Source organism: Pelodiscus sinensis, chromosome 6, assembly GCF_052426305.1.
Source record: "Pelodiscus sinensis isolate ZL-2025 chromosome 6, ASM5242630v1, whole genome shotgun sequence".
Taxonomy (NCBI): domain Eukaryota; kingdom Metazoa; phylum Chordata; order Testudines; family Trionychidae; genus Pelodiscus; species Pelodiscus sinensis.
Window position 1 is genome coordinate 70188512 of NC_143057.1, and position 20740 is coordinate 70209251.

Below are 20740 nucleotides of genomic sequence, written 5' to 3' on the forward strand. Positions count from 1 at the left end.
AAGCTCACCAGTAAAGCTTAACATGCAGTGCTCAGAGCTGCAAATGCACTCCAGCGTGGAAAAGAGTGTCACAAGGAGGTGGGAGAAAGTTGTTCTCCTTGGCCTCTGAGGATAGGACAAGAAGCAATTGGCTTATATTGCAGCAAGGGAGGTTTAAGTTGGACATTAGGAAAAACTTCCTAAATGTCAGGGTGGTTAAACACTGGAATAAGTTGCCTAGGGACGTGGTGGGATCTCCATCTCTGGAGATATTTAAGACCATCCCTACCAATAAGCAGAGTATGCAGATGCACAGGGCATCATGAAATTTGGGGCATCAAATTTCCCCAAATTCCATGGTGCCATTGCCAGTTGTGTGCTGTCCATGGGGCAGCATTAATTCTAGTGGCCAGCTCTATCCCTCAGCCACTCCCATTCTGACAGGTTGCACCCAGCAAGGCCATCCCAGGGGGCCATGGGACCTAGGATACCTCCACGCTTCCTCCACCCATGCCATCTCTTCCCTAGAGCCACATGGCCTGTGGGACAATAGGGAAGTCCTGGCACCAAGGGCAAGGGTTCACACCGCCCCCCTACTCACTGGCAACAGTGGTCGGGGAGGGGGAAAGAGGAGTAACCAAGATGCTGCTCACTCCACTCCCCTGCCTCCCAAATGTGTTGCTCTGCTTTTTACCACCACTAAGTGCAGGAGGTAGTCCCAACCCTTTCTCCCAGCTCCCTCCCTCAAGCAACATGGCTTGGAGACAGGAGAGTGGAGGAGGCTGGGGCCAGCTTGCTCCACTTCCCACTACTTTTGGTAAGTGCAGACCCAATCCCTGCTGCCTCCCTGCCCCACTCCTGCTCCCTACAACTCCTCCCCCATGGTCAAGAGACAGTCCCCTTACATAGGGGCCGCCACCCCCACCCCTCCACAAAAGGACAACCGCCCTCTCAAAAGGAGTGGTGTAGGGCATTAACATTTCTAGGGACAGTCCTGTGTATAGGCAGAGCTTTGAACCAGCAAAAACAATGCTGATATCTATGCCAAAAATCACACAGGGATTGGTGGATAAGGGCTCCACTAAGAACACACAGTAATGCTGTGTAAAAATAAAGGACCTTAGATAAGTGCATCCTAGAACAAGGCTGGTTGTGAGCCACAGATATGGAAGGTTTATAGTATTCACTCATAACAACTGGCAACAAAGTTTTCATCTCATGAGACCCAAGCCCAGCATTCCAATCTGCTGCAGAGAGTGTAAGTTAGCTACCCACAATGCATCACTCCTTGAATCAATGCAACCACATTGATTGCTGACTCCATCAACCACAGCCACCTACTGGGGAAATGCAAAATCACATTTGTTAAATCACATGCTCAAACACAAATTAAATAAAATTGACTTACTTCAGTAGTGTAGACACACCCGAAGACAGTGATCCCCAATCTTTTGGAGCTGCCGGGCACCCAGGGGCGGGGCCCCCCATGCACCACGGGCCCGGGACCAGCGACCCCATGTGCTGTGCATCCGGGGGCAGGGCTGCCAATTCACTGCATGCCCAGGATCACTGCCCCCCATAACCGCACGCCTGGGGCCAGTGCTCCCCTTGAGCCACACACTTCGGTGGGGGCGAGGCCGCCCATTTGCCACACACCTAGGGCTGGTGCTCCCCATGTACCACAAGCCCGGGTGAGGGGCCGCCTTTTCGCAGCGTGCTCAGGGGCGGGGCCACCTATGCACCCAGGGCGGCGCCACGCACATAAATGCCCCGGCAGACACACATAAATGCCCTGGCGGGCGCCATGGCACCCACGGGCACCGTGTTGGGGACCACTGCCCTAAGAGCTCTGTGCTGCCACCACTAACTGAAGGACAGGAAGACTGGAATTAAATTTAAGATAATAAAAATAGGATAGAGACAGAGAATCATAGTGTTAGAGTATATTTAGATATGGATAGTTTATTATTATAAAGCTTTAATTATTAATATAGTTTTAGGAGGTTACAGCTAGCAATGACAAGATGGTGGTGGCGGCAAGCAATCACAATGGGTATGTCTACACTACCCCGCTAGTGAGAACTAGCGGGGTAATGTATGCATACCGAACGTGCAAATGAAGCCCGGGATTTGAATTTCCCGGGCTTTATTTGCATAAGCCGGCCGGCGCCATTTTTAAATGCCGGCTTGTTCGAACCCCGTGCCACGCGGTTACACGCAGCACGGGCTAGATAGTTCGGACTAGCAAGCCATTCCGAACTATCTGTACGCCTCGTGGAACGAGGAACGAGGCGTACAGATAGTTCGGAATGGCTTGCTAGTCCGAACTATCTAGCCCGTGCCGCGTGTAGCCACGCGGCACGGGGTTCGAACAAGCCGGCATTTAAAAATGGCGCCGGCCGGCTTATGCAAATAAAGCCCGGGAAATTCAAATCCCGGGCTTCATTTGCACGTTCGGTATGCATACATTACCCCGCTAGTGTGAACTAGACATACCCAATTAGAGTAATTCAAAATGGAGGACTGGGAGTCAGCCATAGGGAGCAGACAGAATGAGGTGAAACAAAGGTCATTCCAAAACCTGAAGGGAGGGGGTCAGTTAAGCATAACACAGGTTCTCAATCAGGTCCAGTGTCTAAGGCTCAGGTTTTCTATCAGTTCCAGTTTCGATTGACAGATAGAGAGCTTAAATCTGATTGGTAGAAAACCTCAGTATTGTAAAAATAACCAAGCAGAAGAGGGAAAAATCTGTATATAAGAAAGAGAACTGTCAGTCTTTAGTCAATCTGTGTCAGAATATGAGTTGAAGGTGATGGAGTGAGTGAATGTTTGGAGTCTCATCAAAAGACATCACGAACTGAAAGTTAAAAGCTAAAATTACTGAACAGAGGCAGAAGCAAAGAAGCAGTAGCAGCAACATCAATCATAACAGATCAGAAGGACCTAGACAGAGAAGAGGAACAGAAGACTGTGGAGAAGAAGGCATGATGACTGTCACATAAGATATGTGATTGGAATAACGGAGACTTGTTGGAATGACTCACATGATTGCAGCACTGTCATGGTAGGATATAAACTATTCAGGAAGGAAAGGCAGGGGAGAAAAGTTGCAGTAATTGCACTGTATGCAAAAGAGCAGTATGATTGCTCAGAGCTCCAGTATAAAACAGGAAAAAAGCCTGTTGAGAGTCTTTGGGTTGAGTGTAGAGGCAGAAGCAACAACGGTAATGTCTTGTTGGGTGTTTGTAATAGACCACCAGATCAGGTGGATGGGGTAGACAGGGCTTTCTTCAGACAACTAACAGAAGCTTTCAGATCACAAGCCCTGATTCTCATAGGGAACTTAAATTACCCTGATATCTGTTGGGAGATCAATACAACAGTACACAGACAATCCACAAAGTTTTTGGAGAATGTTGGGGACAACTTCCTGGTACAAGTGCTGAAGGAACAAACCAGGGGCACACTCAGCTTCACTTGCTGCTCACAAACAGGGAGGAACTAGCAGGGGAAGTAGATGTGGGTGGCAACCTGGGAAGCAGAGATCATGAGATGGTCAAATTCAGGATCCTGAACTAAAGAAGAAAGGAGAGCAGCAAAATTCAGACCCTGGGCTTCAGAAAAGCAGACTTTGACTCCCTCAGGGAACTGATGGACAAGATCCCCTGGGACACTAACATGAGGGGGAAAGGAATTCAGGAGAGCTGGCTGTATTTTAAAGAAGCCTTATAGAAGGCACAGGAACAAATCATCCCAACATCCGGCAAGAAAAGCAAATATGGTAGGTGACCAGATTGGCTTAACAGTGAAATCTTTGGTGAAATCTTAAACACAAATGGGAAACTTACAAAAAGTAGAAATTTGAACAAATAACTAGGGCAGAGTATAAATATACTATGTGAGTATGCAGTTAGGAAGGAGAAAGTGCAATTGGAATTGCAGTTAGCAAGAGATATGAAAAGTAACAAGAAAGGTTTCTACAGGCATGTTAGCAATAAAAAGGTGATCAGGGAGGGTATGGAACCCTTACTGGATAAGGGAGGTACTCTAATGATAGATGATGTGGGAAAAGATGAAGTACTCAATGCTTATTTTGCCTCTTTCTTCATAGACAAGGTCAGCTCCCAGACTGCTGCACTAGGCAACACAGTATGGAAAGGAGGTTGGCAGCCCTCAGTGGAGAGAAAACATGTTAAGAATTATTTGATAAGCTGTACATACACAAAACCATGGGGTCGGATCTACTGCATCCAAGGGTGCTGAGGGAGTTGGCTGGTGTGATTGCAGAGCCATTGGCCATTATCTTTGAAAATTCATGGTGAGTGCGGGAGGTCCTGGACAATGGAAAAAAGGCAAATGTAGTGACTATCTTTAAAAAATGGGAAGGAGAGTCCAGGGAACTACAAACTGCTCAGTCTCATCTTACTCCCCAGAAAAAAATCATGGAATGGATTGTCAAGAAATCCCTTTTGAAGCACTTGGAAGAGAAGAAAGTGATTAGGAATAGTCAACATGGATTCACTAAGTGCAAGCTTTGTGGATAGGAAAGAAAAAGTGGGTGTGGTATACCTAAACTTTAGTAAAGCATTTGATACGTTCTTGCATAATCTTCTTATCCATAAACTAGGGAAATACAATCTAGATGGGGCTACTATAAGGTGGGTGCATAACTGGCTGGATAACCAGTTTCAGAGAGTAGTTATTAAGGGTACAACAAAAGGGGTTCCGCAGGCGTCTGTTTTGGAACTGTTCTGTTCAATATCTTTATCGATGATTTAGATATTGGCATAGAGAGTACACCTATTACGTTTGCAGATTATACCAAGCTGGGAGGAGTTGTAAGTGCTTTGGAGGATAGGGTCATAATTCAACACTATGCAGTTGTTGAGGGATTTGGTCAAGGGATTTCACTTGGAGGATGGTGAAGCACTGGAATGGGTTATCTAGGGAAGTGGTGGAATCTCTATCCCTAAAAGTTTTTAAATCCAGGCTTAACAAAGTCCTGGGTGGGATGATTTAGTTGGGATTGGTCCTACTTTTAATGGGGATTGGATTTGTTACCTCCTGAGGTCTCTTTCAACCTTATGATTCTATAAGGAATATCTAGAATGTAAGAATGGTTGTATCTGAGATAATAAAACTGAATGATTGTATATGTACCTTATCTGTAACTGATCATTGCACATAAAATTTAACCTCTTAAAGTTATTTTCTAATTGTAGGATATTGCAATTTTGGGTACTTTAAATCTAAATTTAAAACGTTTTTGTTTAAAAAGAGTGGTTTTATTCTTTTTAATATATGTTTTAGATTTGCTGTGTTTTCATAATGTTCTTTTGTTTTAGATACATTAGGAAATCTGATGTAAAATAAAAAGTTTTTTTTATTTTTGAGGAATTTCTGCCTGAGCATCAATCCTTTGAGCTGAAGTCTGTATCCATGTTCTCCTGGAGGTGAGAGAATGAGTCTGTTCTGGGGAGCAATTCCTCTAGGCCAGGCCACCCCCTTTCACCTACCAAAAACAGAAAAACTTAGAATTAAATTACAAATATAGGCAGGTAATTCTTAGGGTTTCTGAAGTCTGATTTTGGAAGTAACAAGCCCATAATAAGATAACTCAATCAATATAATATAATGCTATCCCCTAGGTCAATACAAAAATACTCATCCTTCCACTCGTTTTATATATTGAGGCAAGCTACATATTACATTCCATATGTGCTTTGTTTTTTATCCTGTGACTTGTACTTTTTAATTTGAACATAACAGTGTCTTTCCCAGAATCATATAGGAACTCTCAAGCAGAGACAGGAACATAATCCAGTTCTCCAGGGCAACATTAAACTGTATTAACTATGAAACCATTGTGACAATCAGAGTCCATACACCCAAAGATGAGAACAGATGGTTTAACCCCAAAAATAAGCATTGAAAACAACTGATTGTATACAATGTTATTGTACAGTAAAAATTAGAGATCTGTTATGAAAGCCTGTGGTGTTCTAAACTAAGAAATCATGAGATATGTATACAACTATGGTTATGAATATACGTATCTGCTTATACAGAGAACTGTACTCATAAACACCTCACAGCATGGCAGCGAATGATCAGACAGGGAGAGGCACCTCTGACTAAGTATTTATACAAAACTGGACTCAAGTAATGATCCATTGTACAACCTAGGAAAAGACAGTGATCGGACATTCCAGTTAATGGAAACATATTGAGATAACTGGAAATTTCCCTCACTTTGAATGTCTACAGTGCCTGAAGGGAACAAATGCACCCTTTTAAAATGGAAGGGGTTTGACATGAAATCTATTCAGAGCCTGACACACAGCCTCTAGACAAGAAGCTATCTGTAAAACTCTGGATCCTCTGTAGCTAGGAGTTATGCTGAGAAACTATTTGAATGCAAACATATATTGTACTGAAGGGGTTTTATCTAAATGGAATTGTGTCTTTATGTTTATTTTCAGAATAACTTGTATATGTTTGCCTCATTATTTCATCTTTGAATTGGTCTCTTTTCTATAAAATAAACTAAGTAGATCTCTAGTATGCAAACTGTGTGAAATGTGTGTGCCAGAGTGAACTAATAATTAGAGAACTGATTTCATACCTTCAAGGAAACAAATGAATAGCTCAAATGTCTAGTAATTAAGAAATCAGAAAGGCTGGATTTGGGAAGATTCAGGACTAAAAGGGCTGTTAATGTCACCTGAAAGGAGTACAAGGGCCATGAGAGCATATAAACCATAGTCACATAGCACCAACACACTCTAAGTTACAGGGCATGTGGTGATAGAACCCCTTACTGAACTAAATGATCCCCCAAACATCACAACATTCCTTTTTCTTCCTGCAATCCCCTGCTTCATTCACTGTTGCCTGTCGCTTTGTGGGTAGCAGTTGAGGTGGCTGCTGCTAGCATTGCTACTGCTGTGCAGCTGGTGAGTAGGGGAGCTGGACAGGGTCCTCCCCACATTCCATCCACTCTTGCTCCTGTTGTTGAAGACTATCTCCTGGCCTACTTGTTTGCCAGTCCCCTGGGACAACTACTGCAATAGAGACTCTTATCACAAGCACATGTGAGGATTTTCCTTTCCCTTCCTCCCCCCCCCCCCCCCGCTCCTGTTTACATTGGGCTGGGTGGCCACTTTCTCCTCCTTTTGTCTATGCCTGCCCCGCAACCCCTTCCTCTTGTGGCTTGCAACCCCTTCACTCTTGCACAATCTTGATCCTCTTTACAGCTGCCCACCCCCACAACACTGCCTATTGTGCCCAGTGCCCTTTATGCTTTATTTCACTAACTCCCTCCCCTCCCACATAGAGCCTCCATTCTCTTTACCCTGACTTCTCTTTATCATTTCTACCCTCCTCTACAATGGTTATTCCTCTCAAATGCCCTCAATGGTGAACACCACCTACTCAACCACACATGACTTCTACTTCGGCGGCTTCATCCATGGGGAGACTGAGGAAGATCTGAGAAGCCACATGGGTGGGCGCTGGGCAACTGCCTTGCTCACCTTGCCCTAAGACAGGGCCTGGTACTGAAAAATAAATGATTAGGCTGTAGATGAGAAGGGAAGTCCTGGGAGAAGTGAGAAGTCACTTGAATGGCAAGAAAGGAAACAACTGAAAGAACTAGGGTAACAGAGTATATATGAGGGATAGAGAGAAGGGAACGAAAGATGAAATACTCTCATACAGTGATAAACACCTAGATAAATCACCATGGTTGGAGCTCCAAAGGCTAACCAAAATAAAAGAGAATGATGATGGAAACACAGATAACAGAATGAAAGACTGAATATAATAACAATAGGGGAATAGAAGAGTGAAGAGATAGACAAGGCCATGTACATAAGACTTTAAACTGTAAGCTGTTGGAGATAGGGACCATCTTTTTATTGTTTATATTATGCTGTTAAGCACTACCATAATACATAATAATAGAAAAGATGTATTAGAGAAATGTAGGCACTGTTTTTCAAAGGAAATAGACAGCACTAAACTAGTAGTGTTAAATATATGGTACAAGGTCAGGTATGCTTATTATTTGTATTAGGTATTTATCTTATCTCATGAAAAACTGCAGCTTACAGGCCTTTATTTTTAAAATACAAGGTTTTTATGCTTTTATGATTATGAAGAAAAGCTCCTAAATGTGAACTGATTTTAAATCAATGCAAAATTGTCTTCCTTCACTGCAGATAGTCTGAAAAGCATGAACCGGTACCTTTACTCTCAAAATGATAACTTCAAAAGTCAGATTTTAAAATAATGTAAGTGTTAAGTGCAAATCTGTGCCTCTAATTTGTGCAATACATTGACAATGTATGTGTGAAACATGCAATAACATGCTAATCTAATAAACAAAAGGCAGAAATAGCCCATGGCTTTAGGAGCTTTGTGATAAGTGATGTTGTGTGCAAAAATAACTTCATTAAAAACCTGATCATGGAAACACTTAACATGCAACTGCACTAGGGAAAAAGGTATGTTGTTAAGTCCTGAGAACATATATGATAACACAAGGCAAAATCTCAGCAAAGACAAGGCACTTTGTAGCTTTCACATTAGAAAGTTGAGCTAAAGACTTCCTAGTGAAGACAAGGCTTTAACCATTCATTGGGACTATTCATTTGCATGAAGTTATACACTTGCTTAAAATATTTCTGGTTTAATGTTTTGATCTTGTGAAGGAAATGTTGCGGGTGAAGCCCCATCAGCTATATACAGATGTAGAGATCCACCTATATTTCCAATATAAATTCCAACTCTAGTATTGGAATTCATGCAAAGAAATTTAGATATGTGTACTGTAAATCATTATATTTTTACTTTTGTTTGACAGTGTGATTTTCCCACATTAATGATGGCACGGGTTTCTAAACCAATCATTTTACTTGGAAACAGTGCCTGATTTCCTTCTCCTCCAAATGACTGCCATCACTATAGAATCACAGAATACTAGAACTGGAAGGGACCTCGAGAGGTCATTAAGTCCAGTCTCCTGCCCTCAGGGCATGACCAAGCACTATATCTGTAGTAGATATAACTATGAATTTTAAAAATGTATTGTTTGGCAATAGGGATTTATTCGGTGTTTCTAACACACACCAGATTTGAATGTATTTAATTGTAGCTACTTTTTCTATAGCTAATGCTTTTCTACATATTTTCCCTGATTTGGGAAAAAACTGAAATATATTTTGTTTTGGATAATAAGGATCATGTAAAGGATTTTAGAACTGAGATGGGAAAGTAGAAGGATTTGTTTGACTAGCATTTGGTATCTTTGGTGATATTTAGAGTTTGAATGCTTATTAAAGAGCCAACTGTACTTTGTAATTAAGTAACTGAAGTTGTCTAGGTTGTCCACTTTGTTGTTGTTATTGATAGGAATTTTAAATTCTTTCTTCCTTGGGCACTTCTGATAAATCTTTAGATTAGACACAATGTAAAAACTGGTTGATGCCTACACTCTCTTTTTTCTCCCAGAAGATAGAAGGGATTTCATCTGCACTAAGTGCAAGCTGGTTGCCATATTGGAAGAAAAAATTAGAGGACTCGAGGCCCAAGTATCAACCCTGCACTCCATCAGAGAAGATCAAGACTTTCTCGATAAAAGGCAGCATTTAATACTGCAGGCACAGAAGACTGAAGAACCAGTGAAGGCAGTACAGAATAAGGAAATGTAATCTCCAGGAGAAAAAAGCTAACGCAGGTATCCCCAATTCCATTAGAGGTAAGTATCCACTTTCAGGCTCTCTGCACAGGTACTACGGTGGAGAATGCTTTGGCAGAGACCTCTCAGGGAAGGGATCAGAAGAAGGCATAGGATGCGTAGTCCTAGGGATGGAGGTTCTACGATCACCACCCCCAAGAGAAGAAGATGGGTGGTGGTGGTCGGGGACTCTCTCCTCACAGGGATAGAGTCATCCATTTGCCGACCAGGCCTGGAATCTCAAGAAGTGTGCTGCTTACCAGGAGCTAGAATTCAGGATGTGACTGAGAGTCTTCCAAAATGTATCAAACCTTTGGATCGCTACTCCTTCCTGCTTCTCCATGTGGGAGCTAATGATATGGCCAAGAATGACTTTGAGCAGGTTCACTATGTAACACTGGGAAGAAGAATCAAAGAATTTGAAATGCAAGTAGTGTTCTCGTCCACCCTCCTTGTTGAAGAAAAAGGTCCAGGTAGGGATCGTCAAATCGTGGAAGTAAATGCGTGGTTGCACAAGTGGTGTCAGAGAGAAGGCTTTGGTTTCTTTGACCATGGGACCCAGTTCCTGCACAAGGATTGCTAGGAAGAGACGGTATCCAACTAAACAAGAAAGAAAAGAGCATCTTCGCGGGCAGGCTTGCTAGTGAGGAGGTTAAGTGGGAGAGTGGGATACTAGGAAGAAACACAAGGAAGAAAGAGCAACAAAAGAGGACCCCTGATTCGAACGGAGAAGGTAGAGCAATCAACTAGTTATCTAACATATTTGTACACAAATGCAAGAAGCATGGGAACAAACAGGAAGAATTAGAAACCCTGGCATAGTCAAAGAACTATGATTTGACTGGAATAAGGGAGACTTGGGGGGATGACTCGTATGACTGGAACACTGTCATGGAAGGGCATAAACTGTTCAGGAAGAACAGACGGGGGAGAAAAAGAGGAGTTGCACTGTATGTAAGAGAGCAGTATGATTGCTAAGCTCCAGTATATAGAGGGAGAAAAGCTCATTGAATGTCTTTGGGTTAAGTTTAGAGGTAGGAGCAACAGAGGTGATGTTGTGGTTGGTGTCTGCTATAGACCACCAAATCAGGTGGATGAGGCAGAAGAGGCTCTCTTCAGACAACTAAGAGAACCTTCCAGATCACAGGTCCTGGTTCTTATGGGGGACTTCAATCACCCTGACATCTCTTGGGAGACCAATACAGCAGTACACAGACAATCCAAGAAGTTTTTGGAGAATGTTGGGGACAATTTCCTGGTACAAGTTCTGAAGGAACAAACCAGGGGCATACTCTGACCTGCTGCTCACAAACAGGGTGGAACTAGCAGGGGAAGTAGATGTGGGTGGCAACCTGGGCAGCAGAGATCATGAGATGATCGAATTTAAGGATCCTGAACAAAAGAAGAAAGGAGAGCAGCAAAATTCAGACCCTGGGCTTCAGAAAAGCAGACTGACTCCCTCGGGGAACTGATGGGCAAGATCCCCTGGGACACTAACATGAGGGGGAAAGGAATTCAGGAGAACTGGCTGTATTTTAAAGAAGGCTTATAGAAGGCACAGGAACAAATCATCCCAAACATCTGGCAAGAAAAGCAAATGTGGTAGGTGACCAGATTGGCTTAACAGTGAAATCTTTGGTGAAATCTTAAACACAAAAAGGAAGTTTATAAGAAGTGGAAACTTGGTCAGATGACTAGGGAGGAGTATAAATATATTGCTCAAGAATGCAGGGGAGTAAGCAGGAAGCCGAAAGCACAATTGGAATTGCAGCTAGCAAGGTATGTGAAGTGAAACAAGAAAGGTTTCTATAGGCATGTTAGCAATAAGAGGGTGATCAGGGAGTGTGTGGGACTCTTACTGGATGAGGGAGGTAACCTAGTGACAGATGATGTGGGAGAAGCTAAAGGACTCAATGCTTTTTTTGCCTCTCTCTTCACAGACAAGGTCAGCCCCAAGACTACTGCACTAAGCAACACAGTATGGTAAGGAGGTGGGCAACCCTCGGTACAGAAAGAACTGATTAGGAACTATTTAGAAAAACTAGACATACACAAGTGCATGGATCCGGATTTAATGCATCTGAGGGTATTGGGGGAGTTGGCAAATATCATTGCAGAGACTTTGGCCATTATCTTTGAAAACTTGTGGAGATTGGGAGAGGTCCTGGATGACTGGGAAAAGGCAAATGTGGTGCCCATCTTTTAAAAAGGGAAGAAGGACAATCCAGGGAACTACAGACCAGTTAGCTTTACCTCAGTCCCTGGAAAAATCATGGAGGGGATTCTCAATGAATCCATGACTGACCAATCTGATTAGCTGCTATGATGAGGTAACTGGCTGTGTGGACATGGGGAAGTCAGTTGATGTGATGCACCTTAATTTTAGCAAAACTTTTGATATGGTCTCCCACAATGTTCTCAGTAGTGGTGGATTGCAGAAAAAGGAGCAATGGTCTCAAATTACAGTGGGGGAGGTCTAGGTTGGATATTAGGAAAAACTATTTCAGTAAGAGGGTGGTGAAGCACTGGAAAGGTTACTTAGAGAGGTGGAATCTCCATCCTTAGAGGTTTTTAAGTCCTGGCTTGACAAAGGATGGGATGATTTAGTTAGGGTTGGTCCTGCTTTGGGCAGGGGGCTGGACTCGATGACCTCCTGAGGTCTAGTCCAGCCCTAGGATTCTGTGATTCAGTAGATACCCTCTATTTCCTTTCTCTGCTTTCATTCAGGATTAGATGCTTACTTTCTCAAGATTTTCCTAGTTCTGTGGACCATGTTTGTTTCATAGGGATGAACTCCTCATTTAAGGCTTGTTATTGCACCATTGTGGAGGCAGTTTTTCAACTGACTTGAATGGGACCTGAATAAATCCCTTGCAAATCCATCACCATGGCATTTTACCACAGATGAATCAATGGTACTTGTAAACTTACATGTTCATAGATTTTAAGGGCAAAAGAACCATTATGAAAATCTAAGTTAAACTCCTAGATAATACAGGCCATGGAATTTTCCTAGTAATTTCTGCACTAAACCTATAGCTTCTGGCTGAACTAGAACATATATTTTAAAAGACATCCAGTTTTGGTTTAAAGACTTCCAGTGATCCATCACATCACTAAATTCTTTCTTGCTTTTCTTTGACAAGAAGGTCAATCTATTTAAGAAAGGTTTTCAAGGCTTTGAATCATTGTGATTTTTTTTCTGGACACTTTAACGTATTTCAACAAATCCCATCTCTCCTCACTTCAAGGACCGAGCTTAATTTGTTTTTAAATGCTGCTAGTGTGGTATCACTGTAATGCAGTGATTCTTAAAGTGGTTGAAGACCCCATTTTAATTTCCTGGGACCCAAACCCCATTGCCTGGGGCCAAAGCATGAGGATTTCAGCCCTGGGTGGTGAAGCTCAGGGTTTCAGGTTTCCCACCTGGGGCTGAAGCTCTTGGGCTTTGTCTTTAACCTCCCGCCCCATCCAGGGCTGTTGGGCTTGGGATTCATCTTGGTCCCCTCACCTCCCTCCACCTAAGACAGTGGGGCTTTGGCTTTGATCCTCCTAGCCAGGATGGGGGACTTGGATTAGCTCAGGGTTCAATCCCCCCTGCTGGGGGCAGGTAGCAATTTTTGTTGTCAGAAATGCACAAGGAAGTCTGAGAACTCCTGCAGTAAGGAAAAGGCAAGATAAAAAAACAGGGTTTTGCAGTTTCTCTAAGGTTGTGAGAAGTGGAAGGGTAGCTGCCTCTTCTCCAGTCTCCATCTGTACTTTGAAACCTCTTTGGCTGAGATGGCAGCTTCATTACAAGCTCCAGCCAATCAGGCTCTCCCAGTTCCAGGATCAGCTCTAGAGTTCTAAAGCGGGGCTGTTGGGGATCCCAACTGTCACCTCAGCGGATGGTGAACAGTTTAGTTGTCCAGTCCTTGCAGTGCAGCAGCCAGAGCAAGGCTTTCTAGCTTCCACCCACCTAGCTGATAGTTACCTACCTCTTTTCCCTTGCTATCTCCTGCAGCTTCCTCTCCCCTCCCCTGCCATTGCCTGCACTAACCCTATTTTTCCCTGTCATGGCCTAACAACTATCCTACCCCTCCTGCCCAGTCAGCTGTCACCCATCCTCCCCTTTCCTGCTATCAACCTCCTTCCATTACCTACCACCCACTCCTTCTGCCCAGGTAGCTGTCACTCATCCTTCCCTGCAGTTGCCCCCCTGCATATCCTCCACTTCTCTCCCCTCCCCTGCTGTCACTAGCAGCCTACACTGCCCTTCCCACCCAGCCAGCTATCACCCACCTTCTCTTCACTTACCATCTACTCTTTTCTTTCTTGCCATCGCCCCTTGCCTACCCTTCAAGAGAGTTAGCAGCCAACAGGTATGTAACAAATATCTGACTCCAAATATTCACTCTGAAATGTTCTTTTGGCATTAATTACTGTTGTCTTAGGCTGTGCTAGGCTTCTGCTCTCCAGATTAATATAGCACAACAAGCAGGGAAATATTGTCTAACTTCCTCATTCTAGTTATTATAATAATCCAGCAACTCTTTTTAGTACCTATTTATGATACTTCCCCTTTGCTATCTTTGTTTCAATAAGCAAACAATACATTCTTACAAGTCCTTGAATGGCTTTGAAACTCATACCTCTAGTTAGTAAATACCTGGTAACACTATAAATGAAACCTTGTCTGTAAGCATTTGTGATTAAGATTTTAAAAGCTGTCACCACAATTGTCCCATGGTGCTAGCCGTGTAAGCAAAATCTATCTGGTAAATAACAGCAAGAAGTTGGAGTATGACAGAATATATATAATTTCTGAGGGTACAAAATGGCAGATAAATAGAGACAAGGGCCGTGTATACATTAGGTATTCTTGTATACTATCGCAAGTTGCGGGGACTCAAAAAAAGATTGGGGGATTCTAATGGATAATCAGCTGAATATGAACTTCCAATGTGATGCTGTGACTAAAAACAAGCTAATACAATTTTGGGATGCTGAACAGAGGAATCTTGAGTAGGAGTAGAGAGGGTAGTTAGCAATGTTGCAACTGCTGCTAGATTTACCAAGAAGGATATTGATATATTTGAGACAATTCATAAAAGAGCCATGAGAATGATTAAAGGATTAGAAACAAAGCCTTAGAGCAGGGGTGGTCAACCCATTATAGGCAAAGAGCCAAAATAGTTGTGCATATAGCACAAAGAGCCGGGGAAGCTGTTGAGCAATGAAAAAAAGAAGAAGCCCCCAGCCGCATTTGGTCAAGTGAAAAAAAAGGACTGTCCCTTTAAGAAACGTGGTTAAAGGCTTTCTGGCCACATCACTCTCCCACTGGACACTGCCATCTTGAAGATGCCATTTTGAATGGTCATATTGGATGGCTCCTCTGCCCCAGTGAGCACAGGGAGCCGGGAGACAGGAACCGTTTTCAGGAGTGCAGGGGCAGCTTCGCGAGCTGCACTTATATGGGGGGGAGCCGAATGCATCTCGCGAGCTGCTAGTTGGCCATGGCTGCCTTAGAGCGACAGACTCAAGGAACACACTCTATATATCTAAAAGAAAAAGTAATGAAGTGATTTGCTTATAGTCTATACATATCTACATGAAGGATACATTTAATATATGAGCTCTTCAAGGTAGCAGGGAAAGGTATAACAATATCTAGTGGTTGGCAGTGAAGCTAGACGAATTCAAACTGGAAGTAAGGCATGAATTTTGAACAGTGGGAATAATTCACAACTGGAAGTTTACCAAGGGTTGTGGTCAATGTTTCCTCTAATCTTTTCCATCCAAGTGCAGAATATATTCTTTTATGTGAACCAAGGCATGTGTGAATTCACACCCCCAGTAGAAATAAAACCTAGCTATGGGCTGTTAATCAGCTGGATGGCATTTAAATCACTCCTGAGCAGTCGCAAAAGCACACAACTAACAGGCAACTCTACTTAGGTTCTCCACCAGTGATAAATTTTAAATTTTTTTTTTTAAAAGATCGAGTCATTATTTTGAGGGATTTCTGTGACCTGTGTTATTCAGGAAGTCAGATTTTACAATCACAATAGTTCCTGCTGGCCTTAACATATAATGAATCTAGCCTTGCAGTGTACAAAGCAGGATATAATGGATGGAATTCTGGAATCAGAGTTTTGTTTTTTTTGGCAAAGAAATGGCTGTTGAATGGAATATATATAATATGTACAACACAACAGAAACATTATGCATGTAGTATATTATCTGGAAATACCTGGACTTTAAATCAACAATACTGAGAATGTAATAGTTATTGACAAATATTTAATCCCTGTGATTTCTCCTTCCCCCTCCCCCCATGTTTACTAACATTAAATAAATGGTCCAATAATAGTCTCACTTCATCAGTCCCATGAAGATGAGAACAGCTGGAGTGAGAGCAAAAAATCTTCCAGTAGTGTAGGCTTCCATGTCTCAGGAAGAGCATGCTACTGTCTTTCTTAGTGCATATAAACCCAGAAATGGCGTGGGAACGATCACCTTCCTGTTTTAGTGTGAGGTTACTTACAAACCTGGAAGAAAACAAACGGATAGGAACCATTTTAAACTTGTTCTTAAGGTTCGTGGTAGAAGCCAAATCGAGCCAAGATTTTTAAAATAAGCCAGGTTCACGGTGGCCCCAAGAAAGATCTGACCAAAGTTAGAGAAGAATGCAACTACTTACATCTGGGACACTGCAGATGTAAGTTTCCACTGCTGACTGATGCCGGTAGCAGGCCCAACAGTGAATGACCCTTGGCTTCACCCTGCCTGCTTTCTGCCTCTCACCCTTAGTTGCTATGCCGCCCAGCGTCCGCCACCTTCTCCTTTGCTCCCTGTCAGGCCGCCACTTTACTCCCGGCTGCTCCAGTCCTGCCTTCTCGCGTAGCTCCTCCCTCTGCTCACACACTGTCCCAGGGCGCCGGGCTGACATCACACCCGGGGTTTCCATCGGACCGAGGGAGGGGGAGCCTGTACTGAGCGGTGGTAGCGTGATGGCGGCGGCCGGGAGGACCTAAGCGGTGGCGGCAGCGGCACAGCGGCACCCTGGTTCTCTCCCGCTCCCGGTTCGGGCTTCATTGTGCGAGGCGCCGCGGGCCAGCCTGTCGTGTAGGTCAGCGAGGGGCCCAGTGCGACCGGCGCGGGAGAAGCGGCCCAGGCCCGGCGGCGGCCGGAGCAGCCCCCGAGCCCGGGCTGTAGGCAGCACTTTGCTCTCCGCTGGGATAACGCTGTGTCCCGACAGCGCAGCCCTGGGGAGGCCCGGCCGGGACACGCGCAGGTAGGAAGCGGCCTGCTCGGGCGCGGGCTGGGCTCGTTAGTTTCTCGCAGGTGTGGAGCTGGACTCGCTGCGGCTGCCCGGGCTCAGCGGCCAGGCCGGGGGCTGAGTGGGAAGAAGCCGGCCGGGAGTGGGGCCTGTTTGTTGCTTCCAGGCGGGCGGGCGCGCGGGGGTGATGATCGCGAGGGAGCGGGGCTCGCTGTGAGCCGCGGAGGGAGCGGGGGCTCGCTGGCTCCTGGGAGCGGGCGGTGGGAGTCGGCGGGCCGGCAGCGCGGCCCTCGCGGTGCCTTGGCGAAGTGGGGAGCGGGTTTCAGCGGCCCGCGCAGGAGGCTGCGGCGGCCGGGGAGCCGTGGCCAAGAGCGGCGCCAGTGCAGGCCGCGCCGGGAGCGGGGAAGTGTCCACGAAGGAGGGGGAAGACCGACCATTGGCGGGAGGGGGCGGAGGCGGTTCTGACCTGGGCGCTCATGGAGGGCGGGTGGTTGGGAAAGTGGGAGGCCGCTGCGTTTAGGGGATTACGGCAGGGGGCTCTTTAGCCAGGGGGTCCCACAACACAGCAGGCGGGGAGGTGCATGGTGGGGAGAGGGAGCTGCGAGCACCGGGGTTGGCGGGTACATTTGGACGGTGCAAAAGGCCGATTGGCGGGGATGGACATGCCGGTGAGTGACTTTGGGGTGGCAGGACCGAGGAGCCCGGTCCGCAACGGGTGCCAGGCCTCCCATCGGGCAGCTTCGTTGAACGAGTAGACCCCACATGTTTGTGATCAACAGGGGCTCTCCGACCTCAACTGCGTCAGTCAATGCTGCGGCGTAGGGCCGCTCCACGGACGCGCTCGGCTCCTTGTGAGCGGCCTGTTTGATTCCCGGTCGGGTTGGGTGTCTGGTTGAGGCAGAATTATCGGGCTCCTCGGTCGCTCATACCCTCCGCCATGTCCTTTGTGTACTGGCCTGGATGAGAGACTGTGTTGCGGATGATGCCTGAGAGTAGCCGTGGCCAGAGGCAATCCCGGCAGGACAGACAATCGGATCACTGTGGGCAAATCAGGAGGCATCCGGACTAAGTGGGGTGGGGGGAACCCTGTATGCGAAACCCTAGTCTCATTCACTTCCATTCAGTAGGATTGAGGGCAGTCTTCATTCGCTGATTTGTTAGGTTCATCCTTTTACTCCTGGTATAGGACACTTACACTGATCTCAGACACTTCAGATACTTGACTGCCCACATTTCTGATTATCCTGATATGTGAAAAAATAACCTTTCCAGCTGTGAGATCTTGAGTTATTTGTTACTGGATAACTCTTGACCAGACCAACTTTTTAAATGTCTTGCAGTTAGGTTGTGTGGTAATAAACTAAAATATTATGCCTGAACAGCAGAAATGCTTTTACCATATGTTTATAATATCTCTACTGATCTTATTCCATCAGTTGAAATAAACTACTTGTCTTTTTAACTTTGTCCTTGTTTAAAGTTTATAATGCAGTAGTATTTAGAAACTAAGTCTGATCATGCTTTTTAACCCCATGATACATTCAATAAACATCCCAAAATATTCACAAGTAGTACTTCCTCACCTACTGTAAACTAGAAAATATTTTTATTTATTTTCAGTTTGTGTACTTTGTGTTTGTCACAGTACTTTCAGTTTAGCAGTTCCTTTGTATAGCCAGTTGTACTCTGTTCTTTGTGTGGCCTTTTCACAGAGCAATAGGAAAAAGAGAAACCATTATTTAAAACAGGAAAGTGATTACAAAACCATCAGTAATTGCAGCTGTTCCAGAAACTTATTTTTTTTTAATTAAGTAGATTTCATATTTGATTCTTGTATCTTTGGCATCCCCAGAGGTTTATGAAACCATGCAATATTTCAAATAATATTCTAAATACTTTTGTCTAACTCTATTTTAGGTAATTTGGGAAAGGATCTTGAATACCTTTAGTGAACAGTCTAACAAACAAGCCACCTGTAAAACACGTGGACTACAAGGACAACAACAAAGCTGACTTTTAATATCCATCTCAAAAACTGAGTGGACTTGTATTTTAAACGTCTGAATATTTACAATGAATGGGCACAGTGATGAGGAAAGCATAAGAAACAGTGGAGAATCAAGGTAAGCACTAATCATTTCAAGTTTCTGCTATATGGCTTTGTTTGAAGACAGCTTGAATTTTTAACTTTATTGTGGAGAGCTGAAACTCTTTGGCATAGATGCAGATCATAGTTTTGAGGTCTTGCTGTGTCCTCTTTGGATCCTTGGTACCATTCCTGTCACCATAATAGTTTGATGTATTCTGTATTTATAAACATACAGTTAACTAATTGGTATTTAGACTAAACATTACATTTAACCGGTTAACCAATTAAAGGGGACGGGCAGGGGGGCTGCTCTGCTGGAACAGCTCCCCTGCCTGCCCAGGCCAGGTCTGCCATATGTGGGGGCTGCTTAACTTAATGTTTAGCTGGTAACTAATTAAATAGGATTTTACATTCCTATTTCAAACTTTGTTTTGGTGCTTGAGGATGTATATTGTTATTTGTTGTTTAGAAGATGTTCTTCTTGCTCTAGGGAAGTTTATTTAGTATAATACAAAATTTGTTTTTCAAACCAAGGTAAGCAGTCCTCATTGAACTTCAAAGACTATTTTTTGATTTTTCATTAATGGGAATAGGAAAAATACAACTTTGTGTATAATTTTCATAGAATGTATAAATGTAGGGTTTCTCTGGATTTCTGATAACCTCCATGGCTGTTTTTAGAGTAGAAAATATAACTTCCATCTAAGAAATGCCTGACTGCAGATAATTTGAGCCAAGTTGTTCTTTTTATTTTTTGTTATTTTTACCATCTTCACACTTAAACAACAAGAGTGAAATACCCTTTCTTTCAATGGGATGTTAACTAGTTGTCATTCAAACTTCAATGTGTCAGTATTAACTATTTAATCAATTAACAAATCAGTTAAACCCAGATAATGTGTCTAAGCGCTATGGACTGGAATTAGAAATTGTTATCTTACAAATGTACTTGGTATGGTGTGCTAAGCTTGTGTGACTGTAGGATGCTCAAAGATTTCTGTTTAAATTAGTGACATGATGAATGCTGCACATGGGAGGGGAAAAATATGCACAAATATATATTTACACGGTAAATGATCCTATGTCTCTGTTTAATGAGAACTTCAATTATACCTAGAGTTAACAATGTATGTGCATTTTATGCTATTCTCTAAAATGACTAGTTTCAAATTTTTTGTTTTAGTGTTTGATAATTATAATGATTCACTCCAATATTTTTAAAAGCTTAGTTGATGACTAGACAGTTACCTTGCTTTTTATTAGAAACAGCAAAGTTGCAGGATTTCAGCTGCAATTAATACCATAATGTTCCTCAAGTTCAGAGCTATACTTATTTTTACTTTCTCAAAAAAAAAATAGTGTCAACAAACGCTAGCCTGATTTTCAAAATGTTGTAAATCAAAATTCAAAAACTGTGGCTAACTTGACTGGAACATCTCAAATTTCTCTGCAAATGTATGGAATTGCATTGGCTATTTAAAAAGAAACACAAGCCATCCTAATTAAAGATAATGTAGAAAGAGAGATGCCTCATCTCAAACTGAAATGTCGCACCTGCTGCATAATGTATCTAGAATAACAACGTGTGTTTTCATGTTTAAAAAAGGTATAAAAAATGTTGCAATTAACTAAAATGTTTCAATTGTGTCCAATAATCCGATTACAAGTGAAT

General features: G+C 43.6%; 1 protein-coding gene and 1 long non-coding RNA gene across 5 annotated transcripts in view; one reads left to right on the forward strand and one right to left on the reverse strand.

Annotated features, from left to right (window-relative positions):
• Window positions 1-5344: 5344 nt before the first annotated feature.
• LOC149524164 (uncharacterized) lies at window positions 5345-16539 on the reverse strand. The gene is made up of 2 exons (XR_016349899.1): window positions 16401-16539; window positions 5345-5491 (listed from the first exon to the last, which is right to left on the reverse strand). It is a non-coding gene; the product is annotated as an uncharacterized LOC149524164 (long non-coding RNA).
• A 317-nt stretch (window positions 16540-16856) lies between these two features.
• Window positions 16857-20740, forward strand: part of CHD1 (chromodomain helicase DNA binding protein 1) — a 99525-nt gene continuing 95641 nt past the window's right edge. For all 4 annotated transcript variants that reach the window (XM_075932080.2, XM_075932081.2, XM_075932082.2 and 1 more), the window contains exons 1-2: window positions 16857-16994; window positions 18897-19102. In XM_075932080.2, coding sequence (XP_075788195.1) covers window positions 19053-19102 — 50 coding nt within the window. In that variant the 5' untranslated portion in view covers window positions 16857-16994; window positions 18897-19052. The remainder of the gene's footprint in view (window positions 16995-18896; window positions 19103-20740) is intronic.